Consider the following 19,024-nt stretch of genomic DNA (forward strand, 5'->3'; position numbering starts at 1 on the left):
TGGAACCCCCTCAAGTAAAATAACTGTGAATCAACATATGAAGAATATATGAACTCGTTTAAAACCTGAAATTCCCAAACTTGGTGTAACCAGTTAATCACCGGTTTTCAAATTTACAATGATCAAGTTTCAACCAAAAACAAAAGGATCTCATCGGTGTTGCTCATCAATATCAAATGAACGGGAGCAACTTGTGGGTTTTCCATGCGTAGACACGGGGAGCCGGGTCCACCCAATAAGACTGGCTAATATACATAAATCATTTTGATTTCATTTGTATGCTTTACCTGTCAGTGTTCTAAACGGGACATGATGTGTTTTTACTTGACTTGGGCATGAGCTCACCGGAACGGAGGACCGGCACCTCCTATAGAATATTATCTCGAAAGAATTGAGGAGTTCCTGCACCTAAATATAAACGGTACCGGTACCCAACTCAAGCACTGGCCTAAACATGCATTCACCGTCAGATAGAATTCATAGCAAGCAGTAAGGGGGTACTGGGAAAACGAAAGAGATTGACAACTTGTAAAGTAAACAAGTAAAATGGCCAAATGAAGCTCACTATGATATTCTTTTCAAGAGGCAGTGTATAGACGAGAATGTTGGAGCATTTGTCAAGTTATTTGATATCAGTGATTTAGCCATGAAGGGCCTCCACCCTCTAGATCAATCACTGATTGCATTGATCTAATCGGAGGGCCTGAAAGACAGTTTTGGTACATTCAGAGACACTGATCACCACTACAACACTGTTTTTATGCAACACTTTCAGAAATCAGTCCAGTGAAATAAAAAAAGATTTTAAAAAAATAAACAAGTTATTTCAACTTATGCTCCGATGTGCCTCACAAGTAATAGGCTATAACAACTGACCTATTACCAGTGTTATCATACAGCCTAGCTATAACAACTGACCTATTACCAGTGTTATCATACAGCCTAGCTATAACAACTGACCTTTTACCAGTGTTATCATACAGCCTAGCTATAACAACTGACCTATTACCAGTTTTATCATACAGCCTAGCTATAACAACTGACCTATTACCAGTGTTATCATATAGCCTAGCTATAACAACTGACCTATTACCAGTGCTATCATATAGCCTAGCTATAACAACTGACCTATTACCAGTGTTATCATATAGCCTAGCTATAACAACTGACCTATTACCAGTGTTATCATATAGCCTAGCTTGAGAATCGAGTTTTGAAATATAAGGGACTCCACATCTCTTATCATACTATATATGAAAATAGGCAAATGCATGAAACAGTATTTATTTCCAGTGAACATAAATAGCCTGTCATTTATTTATTTAAAAAAAAGGGGGGGGTAAAACTGCCCTGTAGTTAGGCCCTATAGGCTATTGATAATTTCATTGATATCAAACAATACATTGTAGGCACTCCATCTTCCGCACCCAGCAGAGAATTGCACTCTGCTTGCATTTTGACTCATAAAGTGACCTCGGTTAAGAAAAGGTTGGTGACCACTGTTTTAGTCTATATAGACTATGGCCTAGTATTATGTGTATTAGCATACTACTAGGCTATTATTTAAGTTTCCTTTGATGATGTCTAATGCAAACCGGAGCTACTTTGATTGGCCTCCGTGCCAGTGGTTAACACTAAACAGGCCTCGTTGGACACCCCCTTCGGGCCAATGACGTGTCTTTTGAAAATCAACATTCTAACTGTCTGCTCTTTCTGTTACTATATAGACATCAAAACATCTTACCTGCTTGCGACTGTAGGATCATTTGCAAAGACCCCTTTTGGCACACTGTTTCATTTCCCTGCCTCTGTGTCAATTCCAAGCTGCACGGTTCATTACATTCTCCATATGCATTTTAACAATTGATAATATTCTTACCCATCAGACTATTGTCAATTTAATCTGGTCTTTGGGCTAACTCTATTGTTGCGTGTGCAATTAGTTTCGATAAAGTTAGGTGTGGTTTCGACGGGTCATCACCAGCTTCACAGGTTTGATGGGCATGAAAAGAAAAGACGTGTCCTCTGTTTAATAAACTGCTAACACAAATTCTGTTTGTGATATTAAGATTTTAACAACGATAGTGTGTTACATAGACTTAGTTAGGAAAAGTCAAGCATGGGGGGGGCATAAGTTTAAAAATGGCAAAGCAATTTAAAAAAGTCCATTTGTTTTTAGTCAATATGACGCTTCGGCTTTCCTAGTGTTAAATGCTTACATTTGTGGCCGCCTAGCCTAGCCTAGCATCTCCTGGTATCTGAGCCAGTGAGAGGTTACCAAGCCTATTGCAATCATTACTGTTACATAAGGGCATTATATTATAGTCTCATTGTCTATTAATTATATGTCTATGGTTATTTATATGCCTGCGTGTAGGTCTATGTGAGTCGCATGTTAAATGCAAGTCAAGGATTTCCGTTGGCCTACGAGACTATTTGGTCTGTAATGCGAAATCACATGTTCTATGGTTTGTTGTGTGCGGTCCATTACAGTAGGGTATAAGGTCGGCTATGCTTTTATGATCATTTAATGAGGACTTGAGTGCCCAAATTTTGCCCAACCCACATTTCTTTTCTGGCCCTGCCATCAACAGATTTCTGCCTGCGCCACCGCACAGCATGAAACATTTATTTTAAAATCCAATATGGTGGTGTGCCTGTGTACTCTCACAACGATCATCAATAAAGATGTTTCTAGAAGACACATCAAACATCACTCAGTTTCAGCACGTGTCGATGTTGAAGGCAGCGGCGTGGCACTGCGCCCGTTTGTGTACCGGCCCCCCTATAGTGATCGCATAGCCTCAAAGCACCGATAAAACATGCAGCGGGGTGCTGACAAGACACAGGAAAGGAATTCGAGAGGGAAATATTAAACCAGTCACAGGACGAGGGAAACTGACAATATGATTTAAAATACACCGACAGATGCCGAGAGGCGGGGGACAACGTGAAATCAATCACATCGGAGGGAAACTAATCCTTGTCATCGTTCATGTTTTACAGTACAAAATCATTTTGTGAAAACAGAACACAGGATTATCTACCGCACCTCAATCGTTGTGTGTATTGACTGTTCATAATGGCCTTTGCAGTCGAAGTCGTATGTACATAGTTCAGAAAACCAATTCATCTGTGCTGCCTCTGTTGGACAGTCGACATTAGGCCCCTTTGTTTTACCTGTATCTCAAGTGTGTGTGTGTGCTGTTTATTTCACCTCACACAGGTTCTTTTCCTGGGTGCCTCTGGACTCCTGCGCCTCCTGTAGCTCTTTCTCTAGCTGTTCCAGACGAGCCACACGGATCTGCGAGGGGAGACAGAGAGGGATGAGCAAGTGGGAGAGCGAGAGTCTTTGGTCGCCACGGACATTTTGTGAGGTGACAAACATTGTAAAACACCCTCCATAACAGCACAGTTTTTAATTTCTGCGGTTTTTACATGTCAACTGTGTGTGGACATGCAGGGCAAACTGGGCCATCTGTTGCATCCCAAACACGATTCAGGAAGAAGTACCACACTCAATAATGTAAGTGAATGCTTTGACAACAGCTGCCAAATGTCACCGTCTGTGTTTCCATTCCAGAGACAGACTTGGCAGAGAGTCCTTCTCCTTACCTGAGTCCGCTGGACCATTTCATCGCTGGTTCCGAAGCGTTCCTCCATGACAGAACGCAACTGCTGCGCCTCGAACTCCAGCTGCTGCCGAATGAGGTCCATCTGTATGGAGAACTATGACAATAAGGAAGAGGAGGTTAGTTCCCACGCAACACAAGAATCAATTTTGAAACAAAATGGTTGCTAGTTTGAATCTCACTTGCACACCTGTTTAAACAATAATGAGTTGATTTCATGACAATAAGCATACCAACAATTTTTTGTTGTTGTTTATATCTATGTAAACCAGGGGTGTCAAACTCATTCTTCCCCAGGGGCCGCATTCGGTCTTCAACAAGGTCTGGAGCACCGCACTGAAAATTGGTCATATTTCCTCGCTGTCAAAATTGTCAAAAAGTAGTCCTCTATCCATCGGTTTTGGAATTTTCAAATGCTCCCTGACTGTTTAGCTTTCATTTAGCTGATTATTAACGAGCTGGACACAGTCATGAAACTGTATGAATGTAGGTCCATTATAATTTCTACACAGTTTCAATTTTGTTTTATGCATTTGAAAGTATATTGAGTTTGCTCTCACTGTGTCGATGCGTGGCAGTTGGTTCAGCCGCTGAGACAGGCCCTGGAGCTGGCTGTAGTACCAGTGACGCTCCCTCTCCTCCTTGTCTATCTCACTCACCAGCATAGCCCTGGAACACACACAGCCACACAAACCTTTAACACACAGACTACCATCCGCAACATCACTGGGGATTCATAGTGCCTCACCTTTTTTAATGTGGGGGGGGACTGCAGAGTTACAGTGAATGATGATGTTTAAGGTAGTATCACAAGTAATGCATGCATCTGATTGAAAAATGGTAAAGCGCTTACCTCTCTTTGTAGAGGTCTTCCAGATGCTGGGCCGTGATACGTCCGTCTCCCAGCATGGCTTTGGCCAGGGCTCCATCCATGAGGTGGGGGTGTCCAGGATGCACGGCCGTGCCCTCCCCTGACAGAGAGGAGCTCTGGCGGGATGAAGGCCGTAGGGGGCTCCTAGCTCTGGAGGAGGAGGGAGGCAAGCAGGCCAGACGATCGTCCATGTCACTCGACTGAGCTGCCAGACTGGCTAGACTGTCTGGCAGGACGCGCAGATTGTGCGGCTGGTACTTCAGCTCATAGTAGTTGGTCAGGTCCATGTGCAACTCTGAGAGAGAAAGAGAGAGAGATTATTTTTTTTAATGAACCATTGAAATGTCCTATTATTGAATGAGCTGTGTACAATATCAGTTTAATGCAAGACAGACATTAAAATGGGAGAAAATAGATGGAAAACTACATCAGATGTACCTTTGAGCTGATCCAGCACATCAGTCCTCCCTGAGGAGGCCAAAGTGCCAGCCTCCAGCTCCAGTTTATTCTGCAGGCCCTTCAATACCCCCTAGAGTGGAGAAAGCAAATCATAATTACTGTGTCAACTTCAAATTGCTGTTGTGGCCACAGTAAAACCAAAAAAAAAGAGTCACAACCTGCTGGGTCTCTGATGACCTAGAGGTGAAATAAACCAAGCAATGAAAACACAGTATATGCCCCCTGTTACGCTCCTTTTTATCCTCTCGTAAGATGGCATATCATAGCAGCTTGCCTGAAATCTCAGCCTCTCTTCGAATGAATGTCCTCTTACTGGAAAGATACATTTTTTTTCTTCTTCAGATGGACGGTTTGGTCTGTTTGCCACCAGTATCCGGCAGTGTGAGCTCTCTACAGAGAATCTTGGTTTTCTGCTGATAGCCAAAGCCGACCTCAGGAATTTAAAGGCTTTAGCTGGGGATTATCCAGCTGTGCTCAGCATCTGGGCACATGTGCCAGAGGAGTTGTGGGACAAACCCACGTGCATTGGGGTTGGCACCTACGATTACAGTTTCAGATTGAGAACTATCACGACCATGATTGATGTTGCTGGCTGCAGCTATGGAACTGGAGAAATCGTATTTCGGGTATGTTTTGTTGTTCATTTCATTTTGAAATGATTCACTATGAAAGAAGGATGAGTGGGGCTTTTTTTAATAACCAAATGATGGCACATCGTTGGGAATACAAATCTCTATTCAGAGCCAGTAGAGAACCAATAGGTCTATTCCTCCCTGTGAATAAAATATGCCAAGGCAGAAGTCCCTACTATCTCTAATCAGTTTTCCTCTTGTCTTTTTTTGTTGTTGTTAGTAGTTACTATCTTGTCTCATCGCTACAACCCCCGTACGGGCTCGGGAGTGACGAAGGTCGAAAGTCATGTGTCCTCCAAAACACAACCCAACCAAGCAGCACTGCTTCTTAAAACAGCGAGCATCCAACCCGGATGCCAGCTGCACCAATGTGTCGGAGGAAACACCGTGCACCTGGCGACCTTGGTTAGCGCGCACTGCACCCGGCCCGCCACAGGAGTCGCTGGGGCGCGACAAGGATATCCCTACCGGCCAAACCCTCCCTAACCACACTAGGCCAATTGTGCGTCGCCCCACGGACCTCCCGATTGCGGCCGGCTGCGACAGAGACTGGGCGCGAACCCAGAGTCTCTGGTGGCACAGCTAGTGCTGCAGTTCCTCTCTGTCTTTTCAGGAAGGAAATAATTTTCCAAATAACACAGTTTGATTTGAAGTAACAGTGACAAGAGCTGGGTGATTATGCAGATTAGAGCTGATTTATTCCCGAGGTAACGCAAGGACTCTGCAATGTTCTGCAGGAGATGAAATGGTACACAGTCGGGGTGTGCCATTTAATCTCCATCTGATCCCGATCATATTAATCCACACAGATATCATATTATGATGAATGTCTGAAGGCCAACCGTTTTGTCGATAGACAGACGAATACCAAACAGCAAACCATCCTTGCAATGACACATGGTGTGACAGAAACTTGAAGCGGATTCTTTCCTGGAATCCAGGGAGAGGATTGGCCACAGAGGGGGAAAAAAAGGACTATCCGGTCAGACACGCAGGGATTTCAAACAGCAAAAAAAAAATCTATAATGAGAAAACATCTTATGGGCTGATTGGTCTAATGATTTCCTCCTTCCTCAGCGGCTTGTCTCAATCCCTGCTGGCATCATTACTGTAACAAAGACAACCGGATGGATCCGTGCAGAAAGAGGAATGATTCAAGTGTGGCCCAGTGCCTCGTCTATCTAGGCTAGGGATGCTAGCCATGAAGCATTAGCGTCTCCAGTCACTCAGGAGGGAAACTGGGTCACTAGTGAAGGAGTTACATGAAGTCTCCAGCATCCTCCAGAATTGGGGTTGAACTCTATCCATCTTTGGCAGAACTGAGTGGATTTTGAATTGGAATAAGTCCTATCTGTATCTCAATTATGCTATTAGCCACGACTTGACAAAATAGAGGGAAAGATCCTACATCTTAATTTGAGCCTGTTTGCTACTGCAGGAGAATAATCTTGCAGCAACAGGAAATGTGAATTATGTGGATTATAATTCATGGACATTTTTGTAGTGGTTGATACATTTTTGGTAAGGGAGAATCGTCTGAAATTTCAATGTGGAAATTACTAACATCAGAAGCCTTTTTAAATCCTCAAATAAACTACAGGTTTGACATTTCTCCTGCAACATGGTGATCAAATGAAGATCCTACATCTGTAGGCATAGATAAATTCCAAAATGAAAACATTGTCTTTTAGATACCAAAGCAACACTTTATCTTAGCAACACTTAATCATCTGTGTCTTAAACGTTTTAAAATCTTTGGTCTATATGCAACGAAACAACAAACTATAAGGTCAATGCAATGGTTGAACTTCCACCTTTGCGACATCAAATCAACACTCAAATCCTATCCTATTATTATTTCCCCCATAGCCCTAGGGTCGTCCCTTTGCCCTCTCTCACCTTCATGTCGGTGGTCTCGTTCTCGAGCTTAGACAGGTGGTTGGAGTTGTCCTCCAGCTCTCTACGCAGATGGGAGTTCTCCTGGCGGAGAGCTTCCACCTGGTAGACCAGCTGGTCATAGGAAGCCGTGGAGTTCGCCATCTTCAGGCAGTGTTGTGGTCCCTGCACGGAAGGAGAAACATGTGAGATTGAAGGTTAGTGTGGTGTGGAGCAAACTCTGGCATATCATGCATTTCTTATTATAAGGTTATTTCATTGTCTTTGCAGAATTATTTATAGGAAAACTGCCCGTTTGATTTCCCAATTGATACTTATACAGCACATAGATAAAAAGAGATGCTCAGGGCTCCTCCATACGTACACTACCGTTCAAAAGTTTGGGGTCACTTAGAAATGTCCGTGTTCTTGAAAGAACAGCACATTTTTTGTCCATTAAAATAGCATCAAATTGATCAGAAATACAGTGCAAGCATTGTTAATGTGAGTCGGAGACGCCTCTTCACCGTTGACATTGAGACTGTTTTTTTGCGTGTATTATTTAATGAAGCTGCCAGTTGAGTACTTGTGAGGCATCTGTTTCTCAAACTAGACACTCTGATGTACTTGTCCTCTTGCTCAGTTCTGCCTCGGGGCCTCCCATTCCTCTTTCTATTCTGGTTAGAAGGGAGTAGAACACAGAGTTGTACGAGATCTTCAGTTTCTTGGAAATTTCTCGCATGGAATAGCCTTCATTTCTCAGAACAAGTATAGACTGACGAGTTTCAGAAGAAAGTTATTTGTTTCTAGCCATTTTGACCCTGTAATTGAACCCACAAATGCTGATGCTCCAGATACTCAACTAGTCTAACGAAGGCCAGTTTTATCGCTTCATTAATCAGAACAACAGTTTTCAGCTGTGCTAACATAATTGCAAAATGGTTCTCTAATGATCCATTAGCCTTTTAAAATTATAAACTTGGATTAGCTAACACAACGTGCCATTGGAACACAGGAGTGATGGTTGCTGATAATGGGCCTCTGTGCGCCTATGTAGATATTCCATAAAAAAATCTGCTGTTTCTAGCTTCAATAGTTATTTACAACATTAACAATGTCTACACGGTATTTATTGATATATTTTATGCTATTTTAAAATGGACAAAAAAAAAGATTTTCTTTCAAAAACAAGAACATTTCTAAGTGACCCCAAACTTTTGAGTGGCAGTGTCGATATAAACAATGTAGAACATGCGAAGGGCTCCTCCGGCTATATCCCTTCTCTCTCCTCTCTGCAGTGTAAGGTTGGCAGCAGATGGTACACAGAGAACCTAATCATCTGTCAAATCAAGTTTAGCTCGGTTTTGATCAATCTTTGTGCTTGGCCGAGCCTGAATTCACTCTCAGTGTGGCCATTCAATATTGGCAATGTGCTCTGCAGTTTGTTTAAGCAACGCTTTAATCTGGTTTTAGAGTCTATGGTTGTTATGGATATTGGATAATATTATGGTAGTTGATACCGCTGGTTACAGCAGTTGAATATAAAACCATATCAAAATGTCATTGGAGCATACAGTATTTATTATAGTTGCTGATCATTTGAAACTTTTGTGCATCATTTGTGTATACATCACATTGTATCTCATAAGTTGTCTGTGCTACAGATGTAGGATCTTAATTTGACCAGTATTTTTCACAGTAAAGTAATCCTGCAGCAACAGGATTTGAACGGTTCTCCCATAATGAGCAGTGGTTAAGCTATTAGTTTAGTAAAATTAGGGTACATGAAAGGTGCAATACTGTTAATATAACTGTGTGTTAGTGTGGGTTTTCAGTGAATTTATGTAAATCACAAAGCTTATCTGCATTTCCTGTGGTGCAGGAAATGTTCTGCAACAAAAGAGTGATCAGATTAAGATCCTACACCTGCACATGTTATTTGATAATTTGTTACTAGATAAGAAATGTTGTCAGTGAGGGAAAACAATGCAGCCGTTTTGATAAATTTTCTGAGGTTTAAAGGAGTGGAAGTGTTTCATAAATATATGGTACAATAAATCGAATTTGACTCCAATCTCACTACTGGTGGCTTTGATGCAATTATATAGAAGCAAATCAAATTCACAATTTCATCCCCAGTCACCTTGACATCAATGAAACCAAATGAAGCCAGTACGCATTTGTGCATAATGCCTGAAGCAGTCAGTCGCTCTGCTTTTTATGGAGACTCCGACGGCAGTGACAGATCTACATTATTAAAGCCTTCCTGCTCTTCATGACAACAACTGCAACAGTGATTCTCCTAGGTCTGTAATTTGACACATAATTTTTATGTGTCAGACTTGCACGACAAGTGGTGTGACATTTTGACTACTTGAGGATGTTTGCTTTTCAGAGAGAGCAAGAGCAATCGTCTGCTCTATTACAATGGTTGCTATTTTTAACAAAGAAATGAAAGGTAACGCAGAATTGAAATGCATACATTTTTGGGGGGTAATTAATAGTTAGAAATATTACATGTTGAAGAATTACTCGTCATCAAATCCCCACATGAATACAAACCGAGACATACAAAAAAAGACAAGTCTTATTCAAATGAATTTCAATGGGTTTTGATGACCCTTCATTTCACTTGAACAAACGTTCACTCCTGCACAGCGCAGCCATCTGAATTGCTAAAGGACCTCGGCCAGGCTTTGTTAGCCCTAGTGATGAGATTCCCTTCCCGCAGCAGTAGCGCTGATAAGGGGGAGGTGCAATCCAGCCCACTTCGATATTACAGGAGGAGGGCGTCTGCGACTATGGACCACGGTGCTCTGGGGGCAGACAGGCAATGTCAGTGCGGCAAACCCTCCGCTGGAATAGTGCTGCATTTCATTACCTTGTGTCTGTCTTTCACCCTTTTAGGGAATTCATAGTGGAACAAAATGGAGGAGATAGGGCTGATGTAGTATTGGATTGAACGTGTTAAAATGTTTTATAGTAGAAAATAGAGGACTGGCATATACTCAAACTCAATCTGATTTGCATTGAGAAAAATATAATTGTTACTACGCAACATCAATGCACATTTGTATGTGATTAATTGTACAATGTTTATTAGTGAAACAGAAAAAAAGCACATTTTGATTGCAACAATTATTTTTCCAACGTGTGGGTTTGATTGAATTCGGTCCATTCTTTTGTTGTCCTGTCTGTGTACTCTGTTGCCTTATTCCGCTAAAGTCAAATCCCATAATTTCTCTCTCAACAAGCAAACTGAGCAATTACGTAATGTTCATTTAAAGTGAATGTCAGGCCAGAGTGTTATGCAAAGGACATCCACAAGCTTGGAAAAATCAATGTAACTCAAATACAGACTCGCAAATCAATACTGAATATCCAATGGGTTGGAGCAATGAGAGTGGTGGTATTTTTCCAAATGTTTCCACCAGCGAGTCACATTCTCTCACACATTGTTATCTGTGTCCACATGTACTGATAAGCAACGCAGTATGTTACTGCAATTAGGCGGGTGGTGATATGCATCCAGCCTACACAAAGCAGCCTTAGCGTGTCCATCTAATGGCTGTGGACATATGGGGACACATCAATGCCAAATGCCTTGAACACACAGCTCTTTATCATTTCAAAGTGGAGGACATGAAACACATTCGTTATTCTGCCGGACAGCATTGAAGGCAGTGTGGCAGTCTGTTGTTGAAGGCCAGCCACTGATGCTTGAGCAATGCTGGATAGGGAGTAGGTACTGAGGGGGCGTGTTGGATTGTGGTCCTATGGGAATGCAATACAGCTGGTTGATTTTTTCCAATTAGGTTTCTTCCATCAAAAGGAATATATTCATGAGCTGGCTCACAGTTCAACGTTATCGCAACGTCCTTCCATCTTAATTGCCCTTATGGCAAAAGCATTAATTGCAGTGACATATTTATGTCAGGTGATGGCTATTTCTCTTGCATTTTTTGCCTCGCTCTCTTTTTATCCCCAACATGGCTCTTTCTGTTGTGTCCCGTTTGCTGCTGGTGGGGCCGCAATGCATGCTGGGTAATCTGTGAGGAAATTGTCCCCCAGAGGAATAGAATTCAGACGAAGCCGTGTGAGTGTTAGCGAGCCTGCCAACGGAGTGGTAACAGTTCGAGACTGTTTCTATGGAAACAGCCAATCCCCTTTCACACTCTGGAAAAGGTGGTAAAAGTGAGGATGAGATGAATAAAGGACGAACCAATCAGAAGGGGTAATAGGGGGTAGGAGTAATCGATGTAGCAGAGTCAAACAACTCTATATTATATTCTCCATCCTGCAGCTATGTTGGACGGCACATCCCTATTGTGCGTGGTTAAGAAAGCAATTCATATAGTGCAAGTCTATTAATACCAGCCAAATGCTATTGACATGATGTGCTGCGTACTTCACAACTGGCTTGTGCAGTTTCCATTCAGAACCACAATCTGATGTTGAATCACTGTTTATTTCTATCAGTGAGTGACTAAAAACACAACATCATCAGAAGTATCTGGACACGTGCTCGTCAAACATCTGATTCCAAAATCATGGGCATTAATATGGAGTTGGTCCCAATTTTGCTGCTATAACAGCCTCCGCACTTCTGGGAAGGCTTTCCACTAGATGTTGGAACATTGCTGCAGGGACTTGTTTCCATTCAGCTAACTGCAAGAAGATTAGCGAGGTCGGCTACTGATGATGGGCGATTAGGCCTGGCTTGCAATCGGCGTTCCAATTCATCCCAAAGGCGTTCGATGGGGTTGAGGTCAGGGTTCTGTGCAGGACAGTCAAATTCTTCCACAACCATCTCGACAAACCATTTCTGTATGGACCTCACTTTGTGCATGGGGGCATTGTCATGCTGAAACAGGGCCTTCCCCAAACTGTTGACACAAAGTTGGAAGCACAGAATCATCTAGAATGTCATTGTATGCTGTAGCGTTAAGATTTCCCTTCACTGGAACTAAGGGGCCTAGCCCAAACTATGAAAAACAGCCCCAGACCATTATTCCTCCTCCACCAAACTTTACATTTAGCACTATGCATTGGGGCAGGTAGTGGTTTCTTGGCATCTGCCAAACCCAGATTCACCCATTGGACTGCCAGATGGTGAAGTGTGATTCATCACTCCAGAGAACGTGTTTCCACTGCACCAGAGTCCAATGGCGGCGAGCTTTACACAACTCCAGCCAATGCTTGGTATTGAGCATGGTGATCTTAAGCTTGTGTGCGGCAGCTCGGCCATGGAAACCCACTTCATGAAGCTCCCCACCAACAGTTATTATGCTGACGTTGCTTTCAGAGGCAGTTTGGAACTCGGTAGTGAGTGTTGCAACCGAGGCAGTCCCGTTCTGTGAGGTTATGTGGCCTACCACTTTGTGGCTGAGCTGTTGTTGCTCCTTGACGCTTCCACTTCACAGCATTTACAGTAGACCGGGGCAGCTCTAGCAGCGCAGACATTTGGCGAATTGACTTGTTGGAAAGGTGGCATCCCACGTTAAAAGTCACTGAGCTCTTCAGTAAGGCCATTCTACTGCCAATGTTTGTCTATGGAGATTTTATGGCTGTGTGCTTGATTTTATACACCAGTCAGCAACGGGTGTGGCTGAAATAGCCAAATCCACAAATTTGACGGGTTTTCCACATACTTTTGTATATATAGTGTATATGCAGTAACCAGAGTTTACACAACCCTTGGCCCGGGAGGCTATCTTCGACTCCTCTACTGTGAGTAACACATTACACACCTACACTTTATAGAGAAATGTGGCAAGATGATTCCGAACTGATATATGGCCATTTTCAGATTTCATAATAACTATGTTTAGGATTAAGTAATAGCCATGTTTAGACAATGTAAACAAACAAAAACAAAGCCTTGTTCCACGCCTATAAGGTTAGGCTGAACATTAGCCATGCTAGAGCATAAATGCCCTTCAGCAGCAGTGGGCTGTGGACGAGCCGTGCTGTGATTAGCTAGTCAGCTCTGTACTCTACAGGCTCTCTCTCTCGCCAGTCATGCAAACACAATAGGAGCCAAAGGTCTGAGCCACATCCACTGGCTGCAACTGGCGCTTGTGAAGTCAGCGAACTAAGTCAGGCGAAACAAAAAGGCTAATCAAGAGCACTGTCCCCTGACGATGGACGATGACTCAAAGGCTGTGTGGGCATAAAAGGGGAAAAGGGGGTTCTGGGTTTGACAAGAAACAAGCAGACATCATGGTTTCTGAGTGTTGTCTTGTTGTGCTGAAACAGTCAAGGGCTTACGTTTAGAGGTCCATGAGGGTTTGTAGGAGCCAAATAAGCTTTTTGTTGCCTCTCCCATCTTTGTCATTATGGTCATATGTTTAAATACTTAGCCACTAATAGCAAGGATGCTGTAATAATAATACTAATTCTACTAATAAAAAATAAATAATAATAATAATAATAATAATAATAATATGAATACATATTCATTAACAATAACCATATTATAAATATCAAATAATAATAAGCTACTAATTTTCTAACATTACTGAGTTTCTAAATGTAGTTCAGTCCAAAAAAACAGTAGGTAAGTAATAGATTTGCATTATCATGATCATCATGATATGTTTATTTTTTACCCTATCATTAGGTTATCATTACATTGTTTACAGGGTGAGTCATTTCGATACAGTCCAACGGTCCGCAGCTCATTCTGTACAGTGAAAGTAGGCCATGAATGGCTGCGCAGAGTGTGAGGCCAGAACAAAGAACACGAGTATCATACAGCTAGGATTCTCCCCCCCCGACCAACACTGCTGCATTATTTCTTCCTCCACCACCCTTTCCCTCCAAGACCGTCTGGTTACCATGGCAACGGCACCTACCCGTGAAGATGGCGAGCCTCTGAGGATCTCCCTCTCCTCAACCAGACTGTCTCGTTCTTTGTGCACTCTTCGGTGGAATCAATCGTATTGTGCTGTAGTAGGTGTCGCTGAAAGAAGTACAATGCTCTCACAGTAGGGCAGTAGCTCAGGTGCATTCAAGGTGTTGATAAATGCCCAAACCGCCGATAAGTCTTTTTCTAGTATAAAGTGCAATGAAATAATATAGTCTACGGATCAACGATGCAGCAGTGCCGTGGTTGTTTATTCCTAGCTATTATTATGGTCCCTTTGGTCAGGAATATACAGTGAAACACAGAGGTGTTGAATGAAAGTGAGTTCCTAAATGACACGACACAGCATTAAAGGGCATTTCCCATCTCATGAGAAATGCGTCACCTCACCGCCATTTTTCATTAATGGAGAAACCCACTTCCATGGATTGAGCATGGGGTCAGACCAGCCCATACTGACAGTGACGGAGCTTATGGGGTCAAAAGGCCAGGTAATATACTGTCATACCAATATTCTTAGAGTGAGCCAGGTAGGAGGAGCATCTACTGTAGATGCTCATCCAAAATGAAATCCAGAACATCAATTATTCAGATATTGCGAACGGGCGAGGAAGTCCTGCAATCTGATCAAAATGTAATTTCCTAATGGTGAGGTTTCCAGACATCGATATTATTTCTTCTTTCAAAATAGCATCTTTCATGGCAATTGGACACATCCAAAGCTGTCCTTGCATGGGAAAATAAGACAGAGCAGCCTTATTTGTAGATGTATATCGAGTTTTCGGGGTCTAACACATAGCTAACACAACATACATGTAGTCAGTAGACCTACCTAGCTAGCTCATTGCTAACGTTACAGCTAATGCTAACAGCGTAGCACAGATCATTGCTAGTCTGGAACTAAATGGCCATCCCAGCCTAGGGACTGGACTGTGAGAGCTAGAGTGTTTCCATCAGCTTGTCACAGCTGGGACTGACTATTCTGTACATGTTCATTAAGTGAGGAATCAATACGGTGTTAGCATTGGAGTTGACTAGAATTCACTTGCCAAAAAGCCTCTCATCGACAGTCTAACTCTGTGCCGAAGTTCTCAAATGACCCAGACACAAAATGATCCGTCTCTCTGGGGACACGTCCTTCAAAGGTGACCGCAACATTTTGTTTTCATCAATTACGTGGATGCTAGATGTAAAGGGTGATATGCGTGTGGTAAAAACAACTCAAGAAGACTGCATAATTAGTGACCTGCCGTTGGCCCTTTGTTTATACAGGCTTACATCATGAAGGGAAAGGCTTTCGCTAGCTATAGCCGTCTACAGGTTCTAAACCATTCATGGGTCCAAATGTCAGACAAATGATGGACTAACGCTATGATCTTTAACCTAAGTGGGTCTCCCATAGCAACTAATACAGTAACGATGAGTCAAGAGAGGAGGTTAGCAATGTACAATGTAAAGAGGTGGTAGGCTTCCATAGGGAGACCGGAGGACATTTCCCATTGTTCTAGTGACAGAGGTTAACATTATCCCACTATAACCTCTGTGGATAAGAGATCCATTTGCATTCTGAGTGACGAGCATTCAAATGGTGAGTAGGGCAGGCATTAGTTCACTTCAGCTAATTCTGTCAATAACTTTGGCTCAGAGCTGAAAGGCACTGCCTCAGAGATTGTATCTGAAGCAGCAACAAGAGCAGCATTTCAGCATCCATTAGAGGAAAGAAGGCTTTCAGTGATAATGGAAATAAGGCCCTTAGCTGTAGGAGAGACGAAGCAGAGGAGGAAAACAAATAAATGATCGTTCCTACCTCCCAATCATTGGAAAAGTCGGCTATTTATTTTTAAAGGGAAACTGGCAAATGCATGTCTATATGGTTGTTTCCTCAATGTAGATGACAGGGGTTCTTCCCTATCAGTGACATTGAAGAGAGAACCATAGACATGCATTTGATCTGAGGTTCTGTAACCGACTGTCAAAATAGTCAGAAAATAGAAATCTCTCTGATTAGGTGTTATACATTTGTAATCTGCCGACATTGCTAAACTTGGATATTCCCTTGAGTGCGTCAAGACAAAACACACATCATTAGGAAAACAAATATATCACAGCTACACTAGACTGGCAAATGCTTCCCTCAATAACAAAGTCATACAAAGACAATGCTGACAATCCTTCGTACTTATTCTCTGGGTGTGGTTGCCAATGTCAATTCACATAGAACGCTTATGAAAGGTTCAAGATAGATCTACATCCTAATCTCCCTTCAAATATGATGTAAAATGTTTTGGACCTGTCAGTAAAGCCCTTCTCCCTTCTTCTCAGGACTAGAGAATGATGTGAAGTTATGGGAGGCAGGCCAATTAACGCTCTCTTGGTTAAAGCAAATTGACCTGTCAACCTTATTGAATCTCAATTCAAGGCTTGTCGTTGTCCATTGACATCCATATACAGAATAAATAGTGATGCCAACGACACCAGGGCTCAGCTGTTTTCCTCCACAATATCTGGCGTGTCAGTTAGTAGCCCATCCCTTCCCTAAAAAAATCATCACGTTATGTAATATTACATAAGCGCTTTCCATTTTGTTGGGATTGTCAGGCCTGGGGATTACATTTACATTTGAGTCATTTAGCAGACGATGTTATTCAGTGCAACTTACAGGAGCAATTCGAGTTAAGTGCCTTGCTCAAGGGCACATTGGCATATTTTTCACCTAGTCTGCTCCGGGATTTGAACCAGCGACATTTTGGTTACTGGCCCAAAGCTCTTGGAAGAATCCAGGCCCAAGTTTCCAGACCTGGCAGTTCTCTCTGTGGTCCAGTTCAGTTCCCCTGGACAGTTTAGCCAACTGCAACGAGGAAGTGAAAACGGTGAGGGAAATAGTAATATTGGATTCCTGGATGTTGGTGTGAAGACCTGATAGGAGACATAGGCCTACACAGATGATAATAGACCTAATAGGGCACAGCCACACCCGGTAGTTGTATGATTGAAGCCACTCAAAGTATAATCAAAGCCATGGGCACAGTGAGTGGCCAGTCCCTAAGAGACTCATTAGAGTAGGATCTGCACTGGTTACCATTGCTTTGTGTGTGTGTGTGTGTGTGTGTGTGTGTGTGTGTGTGTGTGTGTGTGTGTGTGTGTGTGTGTGTGTGTGTGTGTGTGTGTGTGTGTGTGTGTGTGTGTGTGTGTGTGTGTGTGTGAGAATAAGATCAATGATGCTATATTATTTTCTGCTGCTGGGTTTAATCCCCATGTTTTTTATGTGTTATATGAAGCCTGTCTTATTTAGCTCTGTGTCTACTGCTTTCCTTCTTCACATACCCTATCTATTTTCTTGGTGGGATATTTTGCCCAGAAATGTCACAATCAATTATATTTTACCCTGATGAGGTTCAGGTGATTGATTCAAACAAAGGACACAAATGATACTTCATGAAAATGTGTGTGCAAGCATTCTAATGTAAACGCGATACACTGTGTAATCCATAGGCTAAAAACAATGACAGACAATGAAGCCTCCTTCTCATCAACCAGCGTAGGTTATGAACGTCAGTCCACTATTGCTTAGTCCGACAACTTTATAAAAAAGGCTCCAACTAGCTGTACGGAAAATAAACTGCATCTATGAAGGAGGACATCACACAACAGCGATGGTCTCGTTTTCATCCATTGACGACGTCAATGATTCACCTTCCAAATAGGCCACCGTCGAACAAAATGCACCAACATGCACGAATCAATTTCAATGCAAAATATGTCCACGATTTATTGACTTCAAATGGAGGGGTTGTTATCTGTTTGATAAATAGCCTGCCACTTACCCTTTAGGATAAACCATCAAATTAAGTTACCTGGATAAGCCTACCTATTTCAATCGACCTTGCCCACTACAACCCCATACATTTTCAGGTATTAGGCTACTAACCTATAGCCTACACTATCCAAATACATTGGACAATTGGGGCTCCAAAAGATTGAACATAAAATCTATTCAATTAAAAAAGCGTCATGTATATCTTGAACAAACCCACTTTCATGCATTTGCCTGTTTAACATTCTATTCACATCAGGACCACTCTCCCTCCGTGCAGCTCGCGACACAACCAATCTAATATGCAGCATCCGTAGATAGAAATAATATAAAACATTATCGTAGATTTAAAATGTTGTCATGTAAGACAATTCTAAGCGTTACAATTGTGTTGGATTCTTACCTCATTTCCCGAGCCGTGTTGATTTCAGTAGGGCGTGGAATGAGAGCGCGGACTCTGTGGGATGGATGCTGAATTCACCACTAGCTGCGTGCTGTGACGCTATAGTCTGATGTCACATATCACAGCCTCTCTCTCTCTCTCTCTCTCTCTCTCTCTCTCTCTCTCTCTCTCTCTCAATTCCACGTAAAATATCTTTATTTCTCTTGGCAGGCAAATGTTGAATATAGAAGGTATTATAACTATTTTTGAAATACGTTTGACCTCTAGCCAATGTCTATTTCTTAATGTATTGCATCAGCTGCATTCAATGGAAACATTAGAAACTCTACAAAGCATGAATGCAGTAAACATAGCCATCTGGGTTAAAATGATTTAGTTCAGACGTTCGGCGTAAAGAATGGTCAGCAAAGCCTGAACTTTAACTTAAACTTAAAACGTGTACGTGGAAGTGCGGGACAAGCAAACAGACG

At 42.3% G+C, this 19,024-nt stretch overlaps 1 protein-coding gene across 1 annotated transcript in view; it reads right to left on the minus strand.

Moving 5' to 3' along the window:
* Positions 1–18,634, minus strand: part of LOC118387878 (adenomatous polyposis coli protein 2) — a 38,275-nt gene extending 19,641 nt beyond the window's left edge. The window contains exons 1-7 of the mRNA XM_035776690.2: positions 18,555–18,634; positions 7,494–7,655; positions 4,942–5,032; positions 4,486–4,798; positions 4,193–4,301; positions 3,616–3,729; positions 3,218–3,304 (exon numbers count right to left, since the gene is read on the minus strand). Coding sequence (XP_035632583.1) covers positions 3,218–3,304; positions 3,616–3,729; positions 4,193–4,301; positions 4,486–4,798; positions 4,942–5,032; positions 7,494–7,634 — 855 coding nt within the window. The 5' untranslated portion in view covers positions 7,635–7,655; positions 18,555–18,634. The remainder of the gene's footprint in view (positions 1–3,217; positions 3,305–3,615; positions 3,730–4,192; positions 4,302–4,485; positions 4,799–4,941; positions 5,033–7,493; positions 7,656–18,554) is intronic.
* Between the last annotated feature and the right edge of the window lie 390 nt (positions 18,635–19,024).

Source organism: Oncorhynchus keta, chromosome 1 (genome assembly GCF_023373465.1).
Source record: "Oncorhynchus keta strain PuntledgeMale-10-30-2019 chromosome 1, Oket_V2, whole genome shotgun sequence".
In the NCBI taxonomy this organism is placed as follows: domain Eukaryota; kingdom Metazoa; phylum Chordata; class Actinopteri; order Salmoniformes; family Salmonidae; genus Oncorhynchus; species Oncorhynchus keta.